Genomic DNA, 21,283 nt, shown 5'->3' with positions numbered 1-21,283 from the left:
TCTAATGTACTCTCTTATGTTCTCCTCTTATGTACTCCACTTATGTACTCTCTTATGTACTCCACTTATGTACTCTCTTATGTACTCCACTTATGTACTCTCTTATGTCCTTCCCTTATATACTCTCTTATGTACTCCTCTAATGTACTCCTCTAATGTACTCTCTTATGTTCTCCTCTTATGTACTCCACTTATATACTCTCTTCTGTACTTCCCTTATGTACTCTCTTATGTACTTCCATTATGTTCTCCTCTTATGTACTCCACTTATGTACTCTCTTATGTACTTCCCTTATGTACTCTCTTATGTACTTCCATTATGTACTCCTCTTATATACTTCCTTTATGTACTCTCTTATGTACTTCCCTTATGTACTCTCTTATGTACTTCCATTATGTACTCCTCTTATGTACTCCACTTATGTACTCTCTTATGTACTCCACTTATGTACTCTCTTATGTACTCCACTTATATACTCTCTTATGTACTTCCCTTATGTACTCTCTTATGTACTTCCATTATGTACTCCTCTTATGTACTCTCTTATGTACTCCTCTTATGTACTCCACTTATGTACTCTCTTATGTACTTCCCTTATGTACTCTCTTATGTACTTCCATTATGTACTCCTCTTATGTACTCCACTTATGTATTCTCTTATGTACTCCACTTATGTACTCTCTTATGTACTTCCCTTATATACTCTCTTATGTACTTCCCTTATATACTCTCTTATGTACTCCTCTAATGTACTCTCTTATGTTCTCCTCTCATGTACTCCACTTATGTACTCTCTTATGTACTTCCATTATGTACTCCTCTTATGTACTCCTCTTATGTACTCCTCTAATGTACTCTCTTATGTTCTCTTATGTACTTCCCTTATGTACTCCTCTTATGTACTTCCCTTATGTATTCTCTTATGTACTCCTCTTATGTACCTACTTCCCTTATGTACTCCTCTTATGTACTCTCTTATGTTCTCTCTTATATATACTCTCTTATGTACTTCCCTTATGTACTCTCTTATGTATTCCTCTTATGTACCTACTTCCCTTATGTACTCTCTTATGTACTTCCCTTATATACTCTCTTATCTACTTCCCTTATGTACTCTCTTATGTACCTACTTCCCTTATATACTCTCTTATGTTCTCTCTTATATATGCTCTCTTATGTACTTCCCTTATGTACTCTCTTGTGTACTTCCCTTATGTACTCTCTTATGTACTTCCCTTATATACTCTCTTTTGTACTCCTCTAATGTACTCTCTTATGTTCTTTTATGTACTTCCCTTATGTACTCCTCTTATGTACCTGCCTTATGTACTCTCTTATATACTCTCTTATGTACTTCCCTTATGTACTCTCTTATGTACTTCCCTTATATACTCTCTTATCTACTTCCCTTATGTACTCTCTTATGTACTTCCCTTATATACTCTCTTATGTACTCCTCTAATGTACTCTCTTATGTTCTTTTATGTACTTCCCTTATGTACTCCTCTTATGTACCTGCCTTATGTACTCTCTTATGTACTTCCCTTATATACTCTCTTATCTACTTCCCTTATGTACTGTCTAATGTACTCCTCTAATGTACTTTCTTATGTTCTCTTATGTACTCCTCTTATGTACTTCCCTTATGTATTCTCTTATGTACTCCTCTTATGTACTCTCTTATGTACTTCCCTTATGTACTATCTTATGTACTCCTCTTATGTACCTACTTCCCTTATGTACTCCTCTTATGTACTCTCTTATGTTCTCTTATATATACTCTCTTATGTACTTCCCTTATGTACTCTTTTATGTACTCCTCTTATGTACTCTTATATATACTCTTATGTACTCCTCTTATGTACCTACTTCCCTTATGTACTCTCTTATGTACTCCTCTTATGTACTCTTATATATACTCTCTTATGTTCTCTCTTATATATATATACTCTCTTATGTACTTCCCTTATGTACTCTCTTGTGTACTTCCCTTATATACTCTCTTATGTACTCCTCTAATGTACTCTCTTATGTACTTTCCTTATGTACTCTCTTATGTACCTGCCTTATGTACTCTCTTATATACTCTCTTATGTATTTCCCTTATGTACTCTCTTATGTAGTCCTCTAATGTACTCTCTCATGTTCTCTCTTATATATACTCTCTTATGTACTTCCCTTATGTACTCTCTTGTGTACTTCCCTTATGTACTCTCTTATGTACTTCCCTTATATACTCTCTTATGTACTCCTCTAATGTACTCTCTTATGTTCTTTTATGTACTTCCCTTATGTACTCCTCTTATGTACTCTCTAATATACTCTCTTATGTACTTCCCTTATGTACTCTCTTATGTACTTCCCTTATATACTCTCTTATCTACTTCCCTTATGTACTGTCTAATGTACTCCTCTAATGTACTTTCTTATGTTCTCTTATGTACTCCTCTTATGTACTTCCCTTATGTATTCTCTTATGTACTCCTCTTATGTACTCTCTTATGTACTTCCCTTATGTACTATCTTATGTACTCCTCTTATGTACCTACTTCCCTTATGTACTCCTCTTATGTACTCTCTTATGTTCTCTTATATATACTCTCTTATGTACTTCCCTTATGTACTCTTTTATGTACTCCTCTTATGTACTCTCTTATATATACTCTCTTATGTACTCCTCTTATGTACCTACTTCCCTTATGTACTCTCTTATGTACTCCTCTTATGTACTCTTATAAATACTCTCTTATGTTCTCTCTTATATATATACAGGGTTACTGGTAAGTAGACCGCATCCTTTCATGAGGTGATAGTATAGGTCAATACGGACAAATTTGACCCTGGGATACACTGGGCAAAAGTTAACCCGTTTCAAGATAATCGAATTTCAAGATCTTTTCTTTACAAGTCATCTAGGTACACGTATGAATTTTTATTATTAGTTAAAAGTTTCGTTTCTGCGGATTTTTGTGTATTTTGTGCCTTTTTGGATAGCTAGATAAATGTAGATGTTTTTTAAGTATTCTGCACAAAAAAATGAAGAGTAATATTTTTGAGAAAATTGCTACTAAAAAAGTAATTGCTGTTTGCTAAAATTTCCTCTGTGATTTGTACAGTTTTATGGTTTGTTATAATGAAATGATTCATCTTCTATCCAAAAACACACAAAAATCCTCAAAAACGAGACTTTTGACTAATAATGAAATTTTATACGTGTACCTAGACGACTGATCTTGCAATTCGATTATCTTGAAACGGGTTAACTTTTGCCCAGTGTATCCCATGGTCAAATTTGTCCGTATTGACCTATACTATCACCTCCTGAAAGGATGCGGTCTACTTACCAGTAACCCTGTATACTCTCTTATGTACTTCCCTTATGTACTCTTATGTACTCCTCTTATGTACCTACTTCCCTTATGTACTCTTATACAACATGTAACGTAATTAACGCACACCCTCAAACACCCCAATTAGAATATTATGTTATAATCATAATACATACACTGAATTTTTAATTTAACATGTATTATGTATTGTTATTTACTAAATTAGTTATACCAATTCTTGGAGAACTTTTTGGTCATACTACTACGCACGCAAATATCGCGCCGCGCGCCGCTCGACTCGACGCAACATAACGAAACTACGGAAAAAGCCGACAATACACGAAGTCTTATTACTTTGAGTTACGGTCTATTTGAATTTGTTTTGACTGTACAGGGTTAATATGACAATAATTTCCGTAGTTTTAATTATTTTTGGTATAAAAAATTACCTATATTAAAAATGATATAAATCGATTCAGTTAACGATTCTGAACAAACTAATTTCAGTATGTGCGTTAATTAAGTTACATGTTGTATATACTCTCTTATGTACTTCCCTTATGTACTCTCTTGTGTACTTCCCTTATGTACTCTCTTATGTACTTCCCTTTTGTACTCTCTTATGTACTCCTCTTATGTACCTACTTCCCTTATGTACTCTCTTATGTTCTCTGTTATATATACTCTCTTATGTACTTCCCTTATGTACTCTCTTGTGTACTTCCCTTATATACTCTCTTATGTACTCCACTTATGTACTCTCTTATGTACTTCCCTCATGTACTCTCTTATGTACCTGCATTATGTACTCTCCTATTTACTTTCTTATGTACTTCCCTTATGTACTCCTCTTATGTACTTCCCTTATGTATTCTCTTATGTACTCCTCTTATGTACTTCCCTTATATATTCTCTTATGTACTCTCTCTTATGTACTCAGTTTCGGTGTTCAGATCGTTCACTTAGTATGCGGTATCACACCGACAAACTTACGCCATGTGACCTAATCATATTATGATGAGATTTTTATGTACCTAAGAGTGACATCGTGTGTTTCCCCTTCAGGTAACGGCAGAGGAGCAAGAGCTCCGACCTCTATACTGTGGCGCAGCTCTCGGCGTGTGGGGCGGCGGAGTGCCCGAACCGCCGCGTGTCTGCATCATGTGTCAGGAAGAGGTATGTACATAGTACGAACATATAAGTGAATGTCAAACTTTTTGTCGTAACATTGCGCGAGAAGAAGAAAAACTATATGCGTGTAGTTGTGTGAGCATTAAAAGGTGCTTACCGCCTGTTGAGAATTTAATTATAAACGTCTCGCTTTAGATAATAATTAAATATAATAAAGATCGGTAAGGTACAAATAGGTATCATATTTTTATAAGCGCATGAAACGACCGTCTTTGTGCGAATCTGTCGGCGAGTGCGCGGGGCGTGTGTGTGCGTCCCCCGCCGGCCGCGTCTTCCGCCGCGCCCGTCCGGACGTGAAACGTTACATACATTTTGTATGAAGTAAAAGCCCGGACGCGGCCCGGCCGTGGCCCGTCCGGGCTCGACGGCGCTCGTCATACAAAATGTATGTAACGTTTCACGTCTGTGCCCCGTTCGAGCCACGTACACGGCACGCCCCGGCCACGTCCCGGCCTAATATAAATCAACCCTTAAGGGCTTATTACATTTGACTAAAGGACAATGCCTAAAAACGTCCCCACCCACCAACAGACTTGAAAGTAGTGTCATTGTATGCGCCTCATTTAATAGATCATTTCTTATTATGGAGACATATTCCAAAAGTATGGGGTTTAGGAACTATAAGACAATTTAGTATCCTTAATAATCAATTAACTTCAAGTTTGTTAACCAATTACTCGGAGTTGGGTGGACCGATTTTGATGTTTTTATTTTTATTTTAAAGAATCTATCTCAAAGTTAGTCTAATTTAATTTTCATCAAGATCTTTTAAGCAGTTTTTGAGTTATCATCGGTTAAAATAATCGGTTTGAAAAGGCAATTCAGGATGTCGTACTCTGTTGGAGTCAGTAAAGGTCCATACAAAATCATTAAACTAATTATCATTCTAACCGGTGATAACTCAAAAGTTGCTAAAAAGATCCCGATTAAAATTATATCGGACTAACGTTGAGACACGTTCTTTGCACTAAAACAAAAATAATCAAAATCGGTCCACGTATCTCCGAGTAATTGGTTAACAAACTTGAAGTTAATTGATTATTAAGGATACTAAAATGTCGTGTATTTCCAAAACCCTATACATTTGGAGTAAATCGTTTTGATAATCATGATCTATCGAAGGATGCGCTTGCGATGACACTAGTTTCAAGTCTGTTGGTGGGTGGGGACAGGGTCCATACAAAATCCGGCATTGTCCTTTAGTAACCTAATTAGGTTTCTAAATGATGTAGTAAGTCAGAAGCCGTATTTTTTCCTATATTTAGAAACCCATCTTCCTAAAAGCGATTTCATTTGACTGAATTTAGTAACTGCTAAATTTAGACGACTGAATTTAGTCAAGTGTAATAAGCCCTTTAGATGAGTGAACATCGCCATTAAGTCTTACGATAACCTAGAAGTTAGGCTTCTTCTTTTTGAATTAGCTGCAGGTTTCTATCTACGAAGTCCTAGTTTTCTCAAATCTGCCTAATGGCCTCAGAAAGACAGTTATTGAGTAATTCGGGGACGCCGGCTTTTCGAACCTTTCCAGGCACAGTTAAAGCTGAATTCTGCTATTATTTCTGTCTACAGGCTCGTGTAGAATTACGAACGGAACCTCTAGTCCTGGTCGCGTTTGTCCAACAATCGAGCGTCCTCTCCCGCCTTCGCCGGGGAGGTCAGGCGCGTCTGCCGGCGGGCTGGCGGGCGGGCTGGCTGCCGGCGGGGCTGGGGCTGCAGCCGCACGTGTCCTCGTGCGGACACGCGCTGCACGCCGCCTGCTGGCGCAACTACGTCGACAACGTGCAGGACAAGGAGAACAGGAGGTGGGTTATACAATCTGCTGCCGGCGGGGCTGGGGCTGACAACGTGTAGGACAAGGAAAATAGAGGTCAGGATAAAGGAGCTGAGCTGAGGAGATCCTTCGAAGCAAACTAATTATTATTTTTTTAAAAAAGCTGATTTTGGTAGGTATAAAAAAAATATAAAAGTATCATAACAGATCGCCGATTTAACCAATAGATGACAATTTCATAGCGGTTATCCACACAATCAAATATTATTAAAAATGGCTCTGATTAAGGTACACAAATAAGTCTAAAAGTACCATGACAGATGTCAAATCACTGATCGCCGATTTAACCAATGGACGACAATTTCACGGATCGTTATGTTGAAACTATCATTATGATTAAAGAGTACAAGCAATCTTAAGTTTCCGTGGACATAAAAACCAGTTTCACAATAAATTAAAAAAAAATACAATAATCGACAACAACATTCATTATACAAAACTCACATTCTTTGTGTGGAGAGAAAAGGGAAATATGATTTTAAATACACTAGCACACTTAAATTCTACTCAAACCTTACATAAAAGTATTATTTCTACTCAACTTGTAGCAACACTAATAAAAATACATTTTTTTCCAGACCCTACCGCGGCAGACAGCCAGCAGCCTTCGACGTCGAGAAGAAAGAATACCTCTGTCCCCTCTGCGAGCGTCTCTGCAACACCGCCCTCCCCCTCCTCCCCGCTCCCACCATGCCTCTCGGCACCCCTCCCCCCCTCACAGAAGAAAGCTACAACGAATCCGTCAACCTGATCCTCAAGCTCAAACACCAGGTCAGCTCCGAAGCTCTGCACATTTGCACCGAGTTCTGCGAAGAGATGCACTGTCAGGCTCGGGCCAGGAGTGTGGGAGCCATGTCTTCGGACATGGAAGACGAGACCGCTGATGAGACGGAGGTCTACGTGTCTACTCACTCGGAGAATCTCTTGAAGCCGGAGTTTTTGGTGCACTTTGAAGGCGATATACCGCCGTATAATGACATGACTAAGGCTTTGATTGAGGATTTTGCTAATGTGAGTATGTTTTCATGTACCTCTTTTGAGAAAAATTTTTTTTTTTTTTCATTTAGCTATATTTACTAATACAAGTCACAAAGGTATAAGCATTTCAGCAAAATAGTCATAACTTTTTTTGCTAAACGCTTTATAAAATTTTCTTTTAAATTACCTGTCAACCGACCTGACCGATTACTTTAATCATAATTTTAAATAAATTCCCTCTTCCACAGATACTTCCAATCTCAGAATACGGAGGCATGGTATCAAGTGCCGCCCTCTACCGGTCAACTTCCTACACAATTTTCAGCACCAACGCAGTCTTACAAGCCGAAAACCGGCCGCTACTAGGCGACCTACCCGCCAGACATAGGGACACACTCCAAGCCTTAATCCGGCTAGCCGCTTCCTTACCGGCCGTCTGGTCTTCCCCCAAACACCTATCACACCATGCTTTAAGTACTTTAACCACTTTAGAAAGCACATCTCCCTTAACTCATGAACCTTTTGGTACTTTGGTTCCCCTAGTCCTGACAGCCCCGTCTCTCTTCTGCAAAGTTGCCAGCCCAGCCAGGCCTACCAACCTAGCTAAACAAATCACCCTCCAATGTTTCCGAGCGACCCTAGCTAGAGCACTACTTGTGACGGACGTGACGTCATGCAAGAGCGAGCCAATGGAAGGCCAGGAAGACTTCAAAAACCCGGATCTAGAAAATTTACTTCCATTTATGAAGGAGTTGAGAAAAGGTGTTCTAGAAGACGATTTGAATCCTGTAGAAGTTTGGCAGAATATAAAGTCACAATGTCATACGTTCTTGCGTTGTTGTTGCTTGTTCTATCACTTCTTAAGTGACATAAGCGCCCCTTCAGAACTAACGGTTGTCGGAGGAGACACTTGGGAAAGCATGTGCGGGTATCTAGACATGCCGACGACTTTCAAAGACTTAGTAGACACCCCTACAGCTAAAAAGAAGATTACTGAATGGGTTAACTTATCTACGGAATGGTTTAGCGGAGATATAGCACCTCATATAGTTACTGAGCCCAAAGAGCCGCCATCTTTAATACCTTTGCCTGAAGATTTTTCGGAGCTTATGAATCTAGTTTCGGAGTTCTCGTGTCCGAATTCGGAGAGGGAAGACAGTAAGAAGCCGACTATGTGTCTGGTTTGTGGTCAGATATTGTGCTCTCAGAGTTACTGCTGTCAAGCTGATATACCAAAGGTGAGTTCGTAGTTAGTGTTACAAAACTTTCTAATTGTTTTTGTATGTTTTTCCATCTGTCCGTTTGTACATATTTCACAGCTGCTTTATTCCGAAGCTGTAGATGTGTAGATGATCTCGAAGATTATGCTAGGGATCAAATTGGGCTGGGTTCGGGGGATGTTTGGAAGAGCTGATCACAGAGCTGGGATATAGCGGTTGTAATGTTTGTGTGTGTAGGTGGGTCGCGGGTCGGAGGTGCAGCGCGTGGGCGCGGTGGTGGCGCACTGCGTGTCGTGCGGCGGCGGCGCCGGCGTGTTCCTGCGCGTGCGGGACTGCGAGCTGCTGCTGCTGGCGGCGCCCGCCCGCGGCGCCAAGCTGCCGGCGCCCTACCTCGACTCCTACGGCGAGACCGACCAGGTCAGTGCCGACAGTACCATCTCCTGTGTCGTGCGGCGGCGCCACTGCGAGCTGCTGCTGCTGGCGGCGCCCGCCCGCGGCGCCAAGCTGCCGGCGCCCTACCTCGACTCCTACGGCGAGACCGACCAGGTCAGTGCCGACAGTACCATCTCCTGTGTCGTGCGGCGGCGCCACTGCGAGCTGCTGCTGCTGGCGGCGCCCGCCCGCGGCGCCAAGCTGCCGGCGCCCTACCTCGACTCCTACGGCGAGACCGACCAGGTCAGTGCCGACAGTACCATCTCCTGTGTCGTGCGGCGGCGCCACTGCGAGCTGCTGCTGCTGGCGGCGCCCGCCCGCGGCGCCAAGCTGCCGGCGCCCTACCTCGACTCCTACGGCGAGACCGACCAGGTCAGTGCCGACAGTACCATCTCCTGTGTCGTGCGGCGGCGGCGCAGGCCTCATCACAGCTGACACCTGGCTTATATCTTCCCAAACGACAATTCTTCACCATAAACTATTTCTGCAGTCCTTTTAATGTTATCGGCACGAATCTTGAGCTCTGACCTACATCTGCGCAGAAGTGATTTATTAGCAAAGAACCAATCCCGAGTGACGGCTATGACGCGATGCACTGCGAGCCAATCACCGCTTTACCGCCGCCCCGCGCCTCACTTCATACCACAAAAGGGACCCAATAAATTACTTCTGCGCAGGTGAAAGTCAGAGCTCAAGATTCATGCCGATAACTATAACTTACATTTACGTCCGCAGGGTCTCCGCCGCGGCAACCCCCTGCACCTGTGTCCGTCCCGCTACGCGACGCTGCGCACGCTGTGGCTGTCGCACGGACTGCACGAGCGCATCGCCCGCGCACTCGACACCAACGTGCTCGTCACCACCACGTGGCAGAACTTGTGATAGCCTTCTCCTGTCTCTAGTACTTCACATCTTAATGCTGGTTAACAAGTGTCCCAGTCAGGTAAATACAGCTGGTAATCCATGGAGAATAATGACGAGCGGAGATGTCATAACGCAAAATCTCCTAAGAAAATATCGCGCCAATATAAGAGTGTTCGGCGGACAAGGAACCCATTATTTTTGAAATCAAATCGCCAAACAATCAACACCAAAGTTTTATAGATTTCCGAAGGAATCCGAAAGCCTCGTTAGTTCCAGTAACCGATCGTTTTGGTCACGCGTAAAGTACGTTACTTGACCTACAAGATGGCGTTTGAACTTAGCATTATGGCATCTCCGCTCGTCATCTTCCTCCGTGATCCCAGCAACCAGGTTACTCGTACCTAGGTGTTTCTTATTATACTGGATAACAGCCTATACTTTACACTTGCCGGTTTCATGGTCACATGTTTCATATAATACAGGTGAAATATATTTCTGTCATATTGAAAGTACGCAAATAACGTCCAATTTCCCCAACAACGTGAACATCAGTTTTTTTAAAAGAACAGTTTGGTATGAATTGTTAAAAAAAAAACTATTCTTTATAATGTCAGTGAACTTGGACTTAAGGCGTGGTGCAGACGCCATTTTTTCAGTGGTGAAGTTAATTCTGATTCGCTTCTGTCGTCTGTGACATAGTATAGCTGTTGTAGGGTATCGAACCTTAAATGTAAAAGCCGACATACCCGACTTGCCACAGATTCAGTCGTTATTAGGAAAGTCGTGACATTTCTGCAATTTTGATTCTAATAAATGTTGAATTCATGAATAAATCGCTGATAAAATACAAAATTTATTCGAATCAGAATTGATATTTAGTCTCTACCAAGTTATTTTGCTTAGGGCAAGTTAGCTTCAAAGGTCTCAAATTTCCCAATTTTTGGCAATAATTGCCGGTGTTAAAGTGTTATAAAATAGTGTTAATTTTGGCACAAAGACAGTCCAGTTGTAATCACTGTGATTTTCTTTTAAATATGTGTTTTTAATTCTAACCAATGATGTTTCGATAATAGATCTAATCTTAGAATTATATTTAGTTGTGCACCCCTTTATTCATAAGTTTTTAGGTAGTCGATTTACTGGCAGAAAAATCTTCAAAAATTATATACTTTTGATGATTATGGCACACCATTTCTTAAATGCAAATTATGCAATTGACAGCTGTCAGTTTTTAATGGATAATACCTACGGTTGTTTGTATTGACTAACTGTTATTGTCAACTGCACCAAAAAACGATCAGACTATACGATATTGTTATGAATAAAGGGGTTTTCAGAATATCTGTCGTCACCAAAAACGGCGTAACTACCCTCATTCAAGATGTAGTTACGCCTTTTTTACAATAGGCGTTAAAAATGTAAATGTGATTCTTTTTATAAATCAGGTATCCCGATCCATAGATTAAACGTTATAGTTTTATATTTAACGTTAATTTTGCACATTTAGCTGTAAATTATGTTTTTGTTCAATTTGCTTATGTCATTCTCATTGTGATTATAGTACTCGATAGAAAAATATATTCCCAAAAGTAGAGGTCGATAGTCATTCGTTTAAAAACCTATGAATTTTGTTTGTGTTTTTAAAGATTGCACTAAAGTAATCGAGTACTTTTATATTTAGTGCCATCTTATAAATATTCCAGACATTATTAGTTTTGGATTTAAACTTGCTAAATAAGATCTATATTGTTATAATTTCCAGTATAAGTAAAGGCGAATTTATATTTGCCCGATGTGTATCAATTTCATACATTTAGGGTCAATCCCCACTGAAAGAGCAGAGGCCGGCAGCGGCCGTAAATGCAAGTGATTGAGCGCGAGCGCGGCGGGCCGCGCTCTTACATTGTCTGTGCTCTTACGGCCGCTGCCGGCCGCTGCTCTTTCAGTGGGAATTGACCCTTAGTGTCGCCATCCCAACACAATACGCATTACTAGTATGAACGTTACTAAACTAAATGTATGAAACACATCAGACAAATATATGTAAATGTATGAAACACATCAGACAAATGTATGTAAATCCGCCTTAACAAATATACGTAAATCCGCCTTAACAAAGGTGAATTTTTACGTACATGTGAATTATCCTTTAATTCACAACAACATAATTCCCATTAGATACTTAAAGCACCATAGATTGACTTTTACCTTTCCAACCCATATGTTAAATACATTAACACATCCAACTGTATGCCACTATTAAATACTAAATATTATAAACATTATCATAATTTAGTTCCTAACTTAACTACATTTTAAGAGCCTGTCCCGCCACTTTCGGATAAGTACCCATTATAGTTCCAGCAGCCAAATATGTTTATGTACTTCAGATTTCAATAAACAAGCTATCCATCTAAATTATGTCAATTCAATCTGACCGATTTATCGCAAAATAGTGGATAGTTCGGTTATTAAAATCCACAGGTTTCAATTAGATTGGGGATAACCAAAAGTGGCAGAAACAAGCCTTGAATCTTAGTGCAATCATTTATGACGTGTTTCGCGTGTTTCTACATAATTTAGCTAGGTTTATACAAATTTTAATGTTTTAGTTTTCTATTTTATGGCTAGTGTAAAATGATTCTTAACACGACTCATACTACTGTTTGTTTAAGCACATAGATATGTTCAATGATGTCTTGTAATTCATACACCAGGTGTGCAGAAATGTAGTAATGTTCTGCGCAATCATTTCTTAGGCTATATTATAACAAAGAATTATCTATAAAAGATCTAACGTACAAGATTATGGAATTTTGAGATTAATGATGGATGTACTAGCTACTATTATAATTTGCTAGATATTTTCCACTCTTTCTGGTTAAAGAAAGTCGTGATTTAAAAAATCGACTTAACTCGAAACTGTCGGGATGAAAACTAGTAATTTAGTAGTGTTAAAGTAACCTTGATTTGAGTCAGAACGCTTTGCCGTGTTTGTATATATTTTTGTGATATATTAAATCTATATGTTTAGTTCCCAGCCCGTAGGACAGCTTTCAAGGAAAGATTTGCGATGATAGGAATAATGGCTAGATGTCTGTGTGACGGTCACTCTGCCTATGGGCGGATAATGGAAGTTTTCACATACTAATAATAAATATCGACGCGCAATATTCATTAATTAGTGGGTGTAATGTGTGTTGATTTGTAATCACGTCTCTTAAATATAAAACATTTTACCATAAAATATTTGGAAAATGTGTAGCTAGATAATAAATCTATTATATCTAATTCTTCAAAGCTTTCGGCTTTTAATTAAGAGATATTTGTAATCGCATAAAATAATGTTACAAATCAAGACACTGCATATTTGTTGCCAAATAGAAAATACTCGAATTTTTATTATACTATTTGCCAAAGACTTTATATAATAAAAATGATTTAGTTTATTCTTAATTGTTTTAGATTGTAAATTTTATTGACATTACAAGGAAATTAATTTATCATAAATATTACGTATTATTTCAATATTTTTACAATTTAGTGCAATTAATGAAACTGGTAATACGTTTTGGCAATAAATATGCTTATTTTTTAGATGTTAAATCCCAAATATATGTCCCCGGTATATTTTGTGTGTTTGTTATGTGGCAACACCGATCGTAATACATTATTTATATAGTATTACAGTATGTGGCAGCTAGTTCCCGATGTATGGAACTTGTATGGTTGTAACTTACGGCGAACGCTGTCTATGTTCTCTTATTAAATAAATTAATATAATTGAAATGAAATTATTTGATCGTTTTATTTTAACCTGTTTCCTTGCATAACAGAAATCCTATTCATTGGTATGCGAAATCCATATCTGAGTAGCATGCGACTAGAAGACGAATGAATATAAAACAAAAACCAAGCAGTGAGACCGATTAGAAAAAAATAGACACGCTTTTCAACAACAAAAATAACTTATATTTCTTGTGGTTTGTGACGTCTCAGTGTCGAAGAAAGACAGACTCATTTGCAACAGAGACAGACACAACTAAAGCTGACTTCATAATTCACTGTACTTTAAAAATCTTTAAATTCGAAATAGAAAAGAAATAAATATGAATACTTATTTACGTGTATGTAAGCTTGACAGTAAAATAGATAAACCATTCTCTTTATTCGTATTGGTGGTTGCATATTGATTTACAAAAATAAACAAGGTTTATTTCATCGATCGAAAATAATGCATGTACAATGAAAATGTTTAAAATAACAAAAAGTGCACTTTGACCCCGACGTGATTTGAACACGCAACCTTCTGATCTGGAGTCAGACGCGCTACCGTTGCGCCACGGAGTCGATGCAGTTAGGCATCGAAATTACCACTCTGTTGACATTACCTTTTTTACCCAACTGTGAGACACAAAGAGGGAAGACAATGTATGTTCAATAGGTGTGTGGTAGGGTTTGTAGCTTTGTGGTATTATTTAAACCTTCGACGCCTAATGGATGTTCTTTTATGTTTTGTACTATAAGATCCGCACAAAAATCCGCAAAAACGAGACTTTTAACTAATAATAAAAAAATATACGTGTACCTAGACGACTTTTTAAGATCTTGAAATTCGATTATCTTGAAACGGGTTAACTTTTGCCCAGTGTATTCCATGGTCAAAGGAGATGGCCAAATTTTCATAGTAAAAAAACCCAGAATCGACAGCAACGAAATGGGTACCAATGGGTTCATTATGATAGACCTTTGATGGTGCCAAAAAATCCAGTCTGTAATCCATGGGGTATAGGAGCTATATCATATTTTCACAAAAATAGGTTATGTTGAATTTATGTTGATTTTAAAGATTATTTGCATAAAGGACCATAAAAAACACTAACGTTATACATGCGAAGAGTAACATCACCATAGTTATATACTGAGTTTGCCTGATAATCAAAACGTCTTGAGTTTGAATTTTGACCCCCACCCATTGCACTATTGACATGAACCACTCCAGATACCTACGACTAAGTACCGGCCTTACCTACTTGAAGAGGTTTCCCTGTTATGTGTAAACTTCTGAACTGGCAAAGGTTAAGTAAAAAAAATAAAATTAAAGTAAAAAAAAAACGTTTCTTTTTTTAGCTTTTTAACCACTATTCACATTAGTGAAAAGTTCTCGTCAATGCGAATAATATAAGCCCAAACACGAGGTAGTTAATATTTTTTCCCTTGACCTCTCTTCTCCATCATCAGGTCAGCTCTAAACCATCACTCGTGTATAGTGCTATAATAACAGACATACGTACACCTGAGTGTAAAGTTTTTACCCTATGCGCAACTTTTAATGAACTGCAAACAGAAAAGTTAAGCTTTTTTATGTACTAAAATCTTCATCGAAAAAACCTTGTAAAAAGAGAACCCCATGGTTTTTAGATGATATGAAATACTTTTTGTAATCTACACATTATACTGAATCCAACCATACATACGAAGTTTCTGTCGACTCTGGGTTTTTTTTTGGCCATCTCCTTTGTCCGTATTGACCTTTACTATCACCTCATGAAAGGATGCGCACTACTTAGATTTTTTACGTAATTGCAAGTTTAACAAGACAATGTAATTGCAGTGAGATGCATAACCGAACCATTTTCAGTTGTCATATCGCCAATTTGACGAGTGGGCGGCAAGTAGGTATACAACTGGTTATCGTTATAGTCAAATGGTGCAACTGGGTCTTTACTATATTTTACGTAAACACTGAGTATTTGTTGTCAGTTTTAAAGTGTGAATTTATAAACAAGAGATAATTTTATTGCTTTACAATTAATTACTGTACTGGTAGACATGCTAATTGCGTTGTTTTGTCTCAGGATATACGAGTACACGACAGAGTCATGTAATTAAGTACCTAAGTATATGACAAAAATATGGTGAATAAACTGGCCTATAGTATGGTGTCAAGAAATAAAACACGAAGTAACAACATAAAACGATTTATTAATATCTCAATGATTTCACGTTCTCCCTCTAATACTTACAACTGCTAATCTTATATAAAAATAAATTAAGTGTTACACAATTTTATCATTTCACACACAATATTAAAATTCATAGGATTTGTTTGTTGACGTATCCCTACATAATCGACCGGTCTACAGTTTTATATAAGGCTTGAAATACATTGTTTTCTTGTTATTCCACAGCGCATATCCAACGCTATATAATTAGACTGACTTAACTTTGAAAAAAAACCTAAAAAACTTTCTTGTTTTCAATATGAGTGAGAGAAATAAACTATAATTGGTAAAAATAAAATATCTATAAAAATAATAATAAAATATTTAAAATTAACATAAACCTATATCTTTATTTTGACGTTTTGCTATTCGTCCGGTCAGTCCACTAAAGAGCGTTTGACATAATTCCCCAACCATTCTTACATTAATTTAATCGAATTATTAGAATACAAAGGTAAAAATATCGAACATGTATTTAATAGACGACAAAATATGGAAGATAAAATACTGTTACGCTATATAAAACTTTATAATTTACTTAAACTTGACCTACATTACCACCACGAATAGTTTATTGCAATTTCATCATAATTACTATTGGCACAAGGTTCGTTTTACCATATCTTATACGATTGGAAGGTTCGAGGTATATTTTTGGTGTTTTTCATAATTTTACATCTTACCATTCCCTTGAGGGGAAAGACAGATGAACAATATACTAACATTAATATAACTTCTATTATTTTTTGTGATAATAGTTAGCCTATTGCCATCAATTGGGTACAATTCCAGACTATACTGTATTTGAACATTCTTATAGCCCTAGTTACGACTTTACGCTCACCGGAAGTGACCTATGAAACGAGTACATATTTCTATGCTTTAGAGACAAATAAATAGAGAGCTGCCTAAAATTACAAAGAAGTTATAGGTACATTATTTTCTTCCTGACGTAGCCTCTTCATAATAGTGTAATATGTTATGTTAGCAGACGAAATCAAAGCTACAATTTTTATGACTATCTTTAAATAATATTGCACTCAAGATTTTGCATAATAATCTCACATAATAAGCAGATTAATTAGGCATGCATTGTTAACTGTTACGTATGTATAAATGTTTACTTGGCAGACGAATAAATGGAATGATTGACGTAATAATAGATTTAAATCTAGCATAGACACAACCAATATAATATGCTAGCACATAAAGTCTAGATAATAAATAATATTCTGTCTATATAAAATTACAGTTTTAATACAAGATTATTTCAAGTATTAATGCTATAAAAATGCCAATATTAATCATATTAGTATGTGAATAAATGTCCATAAAATCAGAATAGAACCCAATGAAAGGAATGATTCACCAAAGAATTTAATCTTATATTACCTACAAGCATTTTAGCAAATTAGACAGCTTCATAAATATTTAAAAAATGCCTAAATGTATGTCGTGGCAATTGGTCATGGATGCTAGACGGAATAGTTATGTGTTACATTGCGTAGTGACTATGTGGGGACAGTTTAGCTGCATAGACAGCTGTCGTTGGAATTCGTGCTGCGTTTCTGGCGCTGAAGGTTTACAACTCCTGGGCCTTGCTCCCCCTGTCGACAGAAATGGTGATGGTTATTAATTAATTTTCTTTCGTTCGGTTTCACTTGCGTTCTAAAGGAGCCAATTCCCTTAAAAATGGAACACGGGGCAACCCATCCCCAAAACAAATTTTATCTCAATAACTGTCAACTATTGTACTGTAAAAATATAAATAGCGAACTAGAAAAAGTATTATTTAGAATAGATTAAGAAAATTTATGGTGAAGATATTTTCGTTAAAAAGTAAGCAATGTTTTTTTTTGTTGAAATTGCAACTCATCAAATGACCGCTCCCGCTGTGGGTGCAACGTGGGGGAGAGTCCGACTCTTATTGACTAAAACCCACCGTGTTTCTTTATAAGCCTTTCAACTCTTTCGACCAATCCCGTAGCCCCGTCAGGAAAATGTAAGTACCTACATACCTACATGAATAAACTAAAAAAAAACGATTTGTAATAAAACCTCACCTCAACGCTGACGACCCTGAGAGGCTGTTTGGAGTACAGCTTGTGCGCCAGCGTCATGAAGATCGACTCCACGTTGTCGCACTCCGAGTCTAGCAGCGCTGATGTTTCAAACAGCTGGAAAGGATAATAGAGAGATTATTTATTACCAAAATATTAAAAAAAACCGGCCAAGTGCGAGTCGGACTCGCGCACGTAGGGTTCCGTACCATCCAAACTAAATTATATATATATTTATGGATATCGAGCAAAAATGAGCAAAAATTCACGTTTGTTGTATGGGAGCCCTCAAAATATTTATTTTATTCTAGTTTTCTGTGAAAATTTCAACTCTCTGACTATCACGGTTCATGAGATACAGCCTGGTGACAGATGGACGGACGGACGGACAGAGGAGCGAAAACAATAGGGTCCCGTTTTACCCTTTAGGTACGGAACCCTAAAAATTGGCGACACTGTGGGTGGCCTCATCACTAAAAGCGATTTCTAACAAATAACCTTTGGTGAATTAAGACACGAAGAAGAAAACTGTGTAAGTAACTTTAGTCATGTTGTAACCTGAAATAAATAACTGCGGTGCCTGCTCATGAAAGGGGCTGCTATTTAACATCGAAAGATTTTTTTCAAATGGCGCCCGCAGATATTAGAGTATTATAAGAACTGAATTAAATACCAACATAGATTAGGTAAAGAAGATATCCAGGCCAAGAAATTACCGGTGTTATTATTTCCATTCCTGCGACAACACCAGAACTTACGTACTACATGCTCTAGGAACACAAATTCGCTACGTAATTAGCGATATACGCGTAATTCAGATAGTAAACATGACTAATATGATTGACTCACTGTTGTAACAACAGACTTGTGTACGACCTTGCCACAGCTATTGATAAACTCGATAATACAATGTATCCTAGGTCTGTAAACTTTTCAGTAAAAATCAACGACTATATTTTTATATTCGACTAAGCGACGCAAAGATGGGCAATATAGTTATTATTTAATTGTTAGTAGTTAAAATAAATGGTAATCTTGGACATTACGTTATAGGCACATGTGCACAGGTTTTATAGAAAACCAATTTACCCCACATTAGTCATAACTACTCTGACGAATAGATCCTTTTTTTTTATTGATTTTCTTCTTTTCTTAACATTTTTCAACAGAACACCTGTTGGCTAAATAACAGACACGAAAGTCGATCGTACATACGGTTAAGCAATTGGTGTGGCTAGTCCACGGATGAGTGGCTGTCCTATTTATAACCGCGCCACCACCCACCATCACCCAGCTGCATCCTGTTAAAATTATACTTGAAACCAAAAAGGTTCCTCGGAAACCACCTGAAACCACTGGGAACAGCTAGTTATTTTTAATTATACTTACAGGCATCCCATATTTATCCGCCAGCCTCTGAGCGTACGTGGTGGCGAGCCTGGATTCTGGAGTGCCGCAATCACACTTGTTTCCCACCAGGACTCGCGGCGCCCGCATTAGCCCATGCGACTCTACCTCTTGCATCCAACTGGCAATTGACTGCGAAACAGAGATCAGGAAATGGTTTAAAAATAAATGCATGGTAAATTGTTAGTGAAAACTAAACAACATAATTTTTCTACTTTAAGGGTACTGAAAATCTTGGCCTGTGTTGCCTTGTAGGACTTTTAAAAGAATTTCATGTTTGATGCTTGGTACTAAGAGATGATCCAGGAACCAAAATTACAAAGGCTCTGCGGGTCACAGGTTGGTATGGTTGATCTAAATGTAGCCTAAGACTCTAAAATTACCTCTTTGTCAATTTTTTTCTAGATATCAAAAAATATGTATAAAGACCATCTTACATGAAATGACTCAGGTTTGGTGACATCATAAACTATGACAACAGCATGGACGTTCCTGTAGTAATGCTGCACCATTGACTTGCGGAACCTCTCCTGGCCTGCAGTGTCCCATAGCTGCAACTGGAATTCATATAATATGCTTTAGTTTTTTTTTTTTTTAATGAAATGTTCTCATAATAGTTATTATTTACGTTCAATGTTGACTTTATCTATACATATAATAAAATGATAGGAAAGTCAAAACTGTACATTGAATATTTAAAAAAAAAATACTCGGGTGGTGATCCATAATCGATTCTGAACCCCAAATATGTAGTTTTTAGAATTTTTGTCTGTATGTCTGTTTGTCTGTATGTTTGTCCCGGATAAACTCAAAAAGTACTGCATGGATCTAAATCAAATTTTGCATGACTATTACCTGAAGGCCGGTTCAACATATAGGCTATATATTATCACGCTATCACCTACGGGGGATGAGCAATGAACGATTAAATGCACGAGAACGCAGACGAAGTCGCGGGCAACAGCTAGTATTAAATAAAATCAATCAAATAAAAAAATTTAACTGATATCACAGACTTCTTTATAATATTGGTCAGTGGGTCGTCTTAGGTTTTATGTAATTTTTGCTCAAAACGAGTTTAATAAAAAAATAGAGCACAATTTTTTTACTGCATCAGAACTATTGAGAGAAAATATATTTAAGTGAATAGGTCTCCAACTAATCATGTAGAGTTTTTCTTAATTAACGGGGAATCCTTTATAGACACGACATAAAGAAAATAATCAGTTAACGCCTCCCGTTTCAGAGGTGGCTAACGGTATTACAGACATTCAACATTTATTTCGACGTGAGAAAATTGTAATTCCTTTCGTTTGTATAATATTATTAGTTACCTTAATATCTTCCCCACCAATTTTAATATTCCTTTCTCTAAAATCAACACCGATTGTAGCTTCAGATTTATCTAAAAACTGTCCTTCGCAAAACCGATAAGTTAAACACGTTTTGCCAACACCAGAATCACCTAACACAATTATTTTAAACACTTTCTTCTGTTTTAATCCTGGTATCTGACTTGGGGCATCCGACATTGTCCTAGTAAACGGAAATTTACGATGATAAGACTAATTATTTAATACAATTTTTAAACATCAATAATATTATGATACATTGTTTGCACTTTGCGTTATCAGTAGCGGCTGGTCTAATAATAATCCATACAAATTCAAATGTCCCGTTACTTCTGTCAACAGCATCTGAATTTGTATGCGATAAAAAGAGATGCATAGATTTCTGCTGATATTTCAAATTTGGCTGGATTATACAAAGTCCAGAGATAATAAATATCGAAGGTAGAAATAAAATTGTTGCCATAATCATAAGTTTGAGCTCTTTTATGGTAGAAGTTAATAAAGTACTTAGATGCATTTTTTAAAAACTTTATTAGATATCCAGCCAGCCACTTCTTCTTCCAGGGACCAGCCTTTTTGGGTCTGTCTTTTATTGAGGTTCAAAAAGTGC

General features: G+C 37.6%; 2 protein-coding genes and 1 non-coding gene across 8 annotated transcripts in view; 1 reads left to right on the top strand and 2 right to left on the bottom strand.

The window, feature by feature from the left end:
* The window catches only part of LOC124635529 (E3 ubiquitin-protein ligase UBR1), a 64,583-nt gene extending 50,937 nt beyond the window's left edge, over nucleotides 1–13,646 (top strand). For all 6 annotated transcript variants that reach the window (XM_047171429.1, XM_047171427.1, XM_047171425.1 and 3 more), the window contains 6 exons: nucleotides 4,396–4,506; nucleotides 6,094–6,326; nucleotides 6,934–7,366; nucleotides 7,582–8,571; nucleotides 8,791–8,970; nucleotides 9,721–13,646. In XM_047171429.1, the coding sequence (XP_047027385.1) occupies nucleotides 4,396–4,506; nucleotides 6,094–6,326; nucleotides 6,934–7,366; nucleotides 7,582–8,571; nucleotides 8,791–8,970; nucleotides 9,721–9,867 (2,094 nt within the window). In that variant the 3' untranslated portion in view covers nucleotides 9,868–13,646. The remainder of the gene's footprint in view (nucleotides 1–4,395; nucleotides 4,507–6,093; nucleotides 6,327–6,933; nucleotides 7,367–7,581; nucleotides 8,572–8,790; nucleotides 8,971–9,720) is intronic.
* A 481-nt stretch (nucleotides 13,647–14,127) lies between these two features.
* Trnaw-cca lies at nucleotides 14,128–14,199 on the bottom strand. Its single transcript has one exon. It is a non-coding gene; the product is annotated as a tRNA-Trp (tRNA).
* Nucleotides 14,200–15,814: 1,615 nt separating this feature from the next.
* On the bottom strand, nucleotides 15,815–20,971 carry LOC124635905 (putative Ras-related protein Rab-33). Its single transcript, XM_047171860.1, has 5 exons — nucleotides 20,656–20,971; nucleotides 19,759–19,878; nucleotides 19,304–19,453; nucleotides 17,918–18,031; nucleotides 15,815–17,461 (listed from the first exon to the last, which is right to left on the bottom strand). Exons 1-5 carry the CDS (start codon nucleotides 20,851–20,853, stop codon nucleotides 17,381–17,383), a joined length of 663 nt encoding a protein of 220 aa, XP_047027816.1. The 5' UTR covers nucleotides 20,854–20,971; the 3' UTR covers nucleotides 15,815–17,380.
* Nucleotides 20,972–21,283: the final 312 nt, after the last annotated feature.

This window comes from Helicoverpa zea, chromosome 13 (genome assembly GCF_022581195.2).
Source record: "Helicoverpa zea isolate HzStark_Cry1AcR chromosome 13, ilHelZeax1.1, whole genome shotgun sequence".
Taxonomy (NCBI): Eukaryota; Metazoa; Arthropoda; class Insecta; order Lepidoptera; family Noctuidae; genus Helicoverpa; species Helicoverpa zea.
This window is presented reverse-complemented; position numbering and strand designations above follow the sequence as displayed.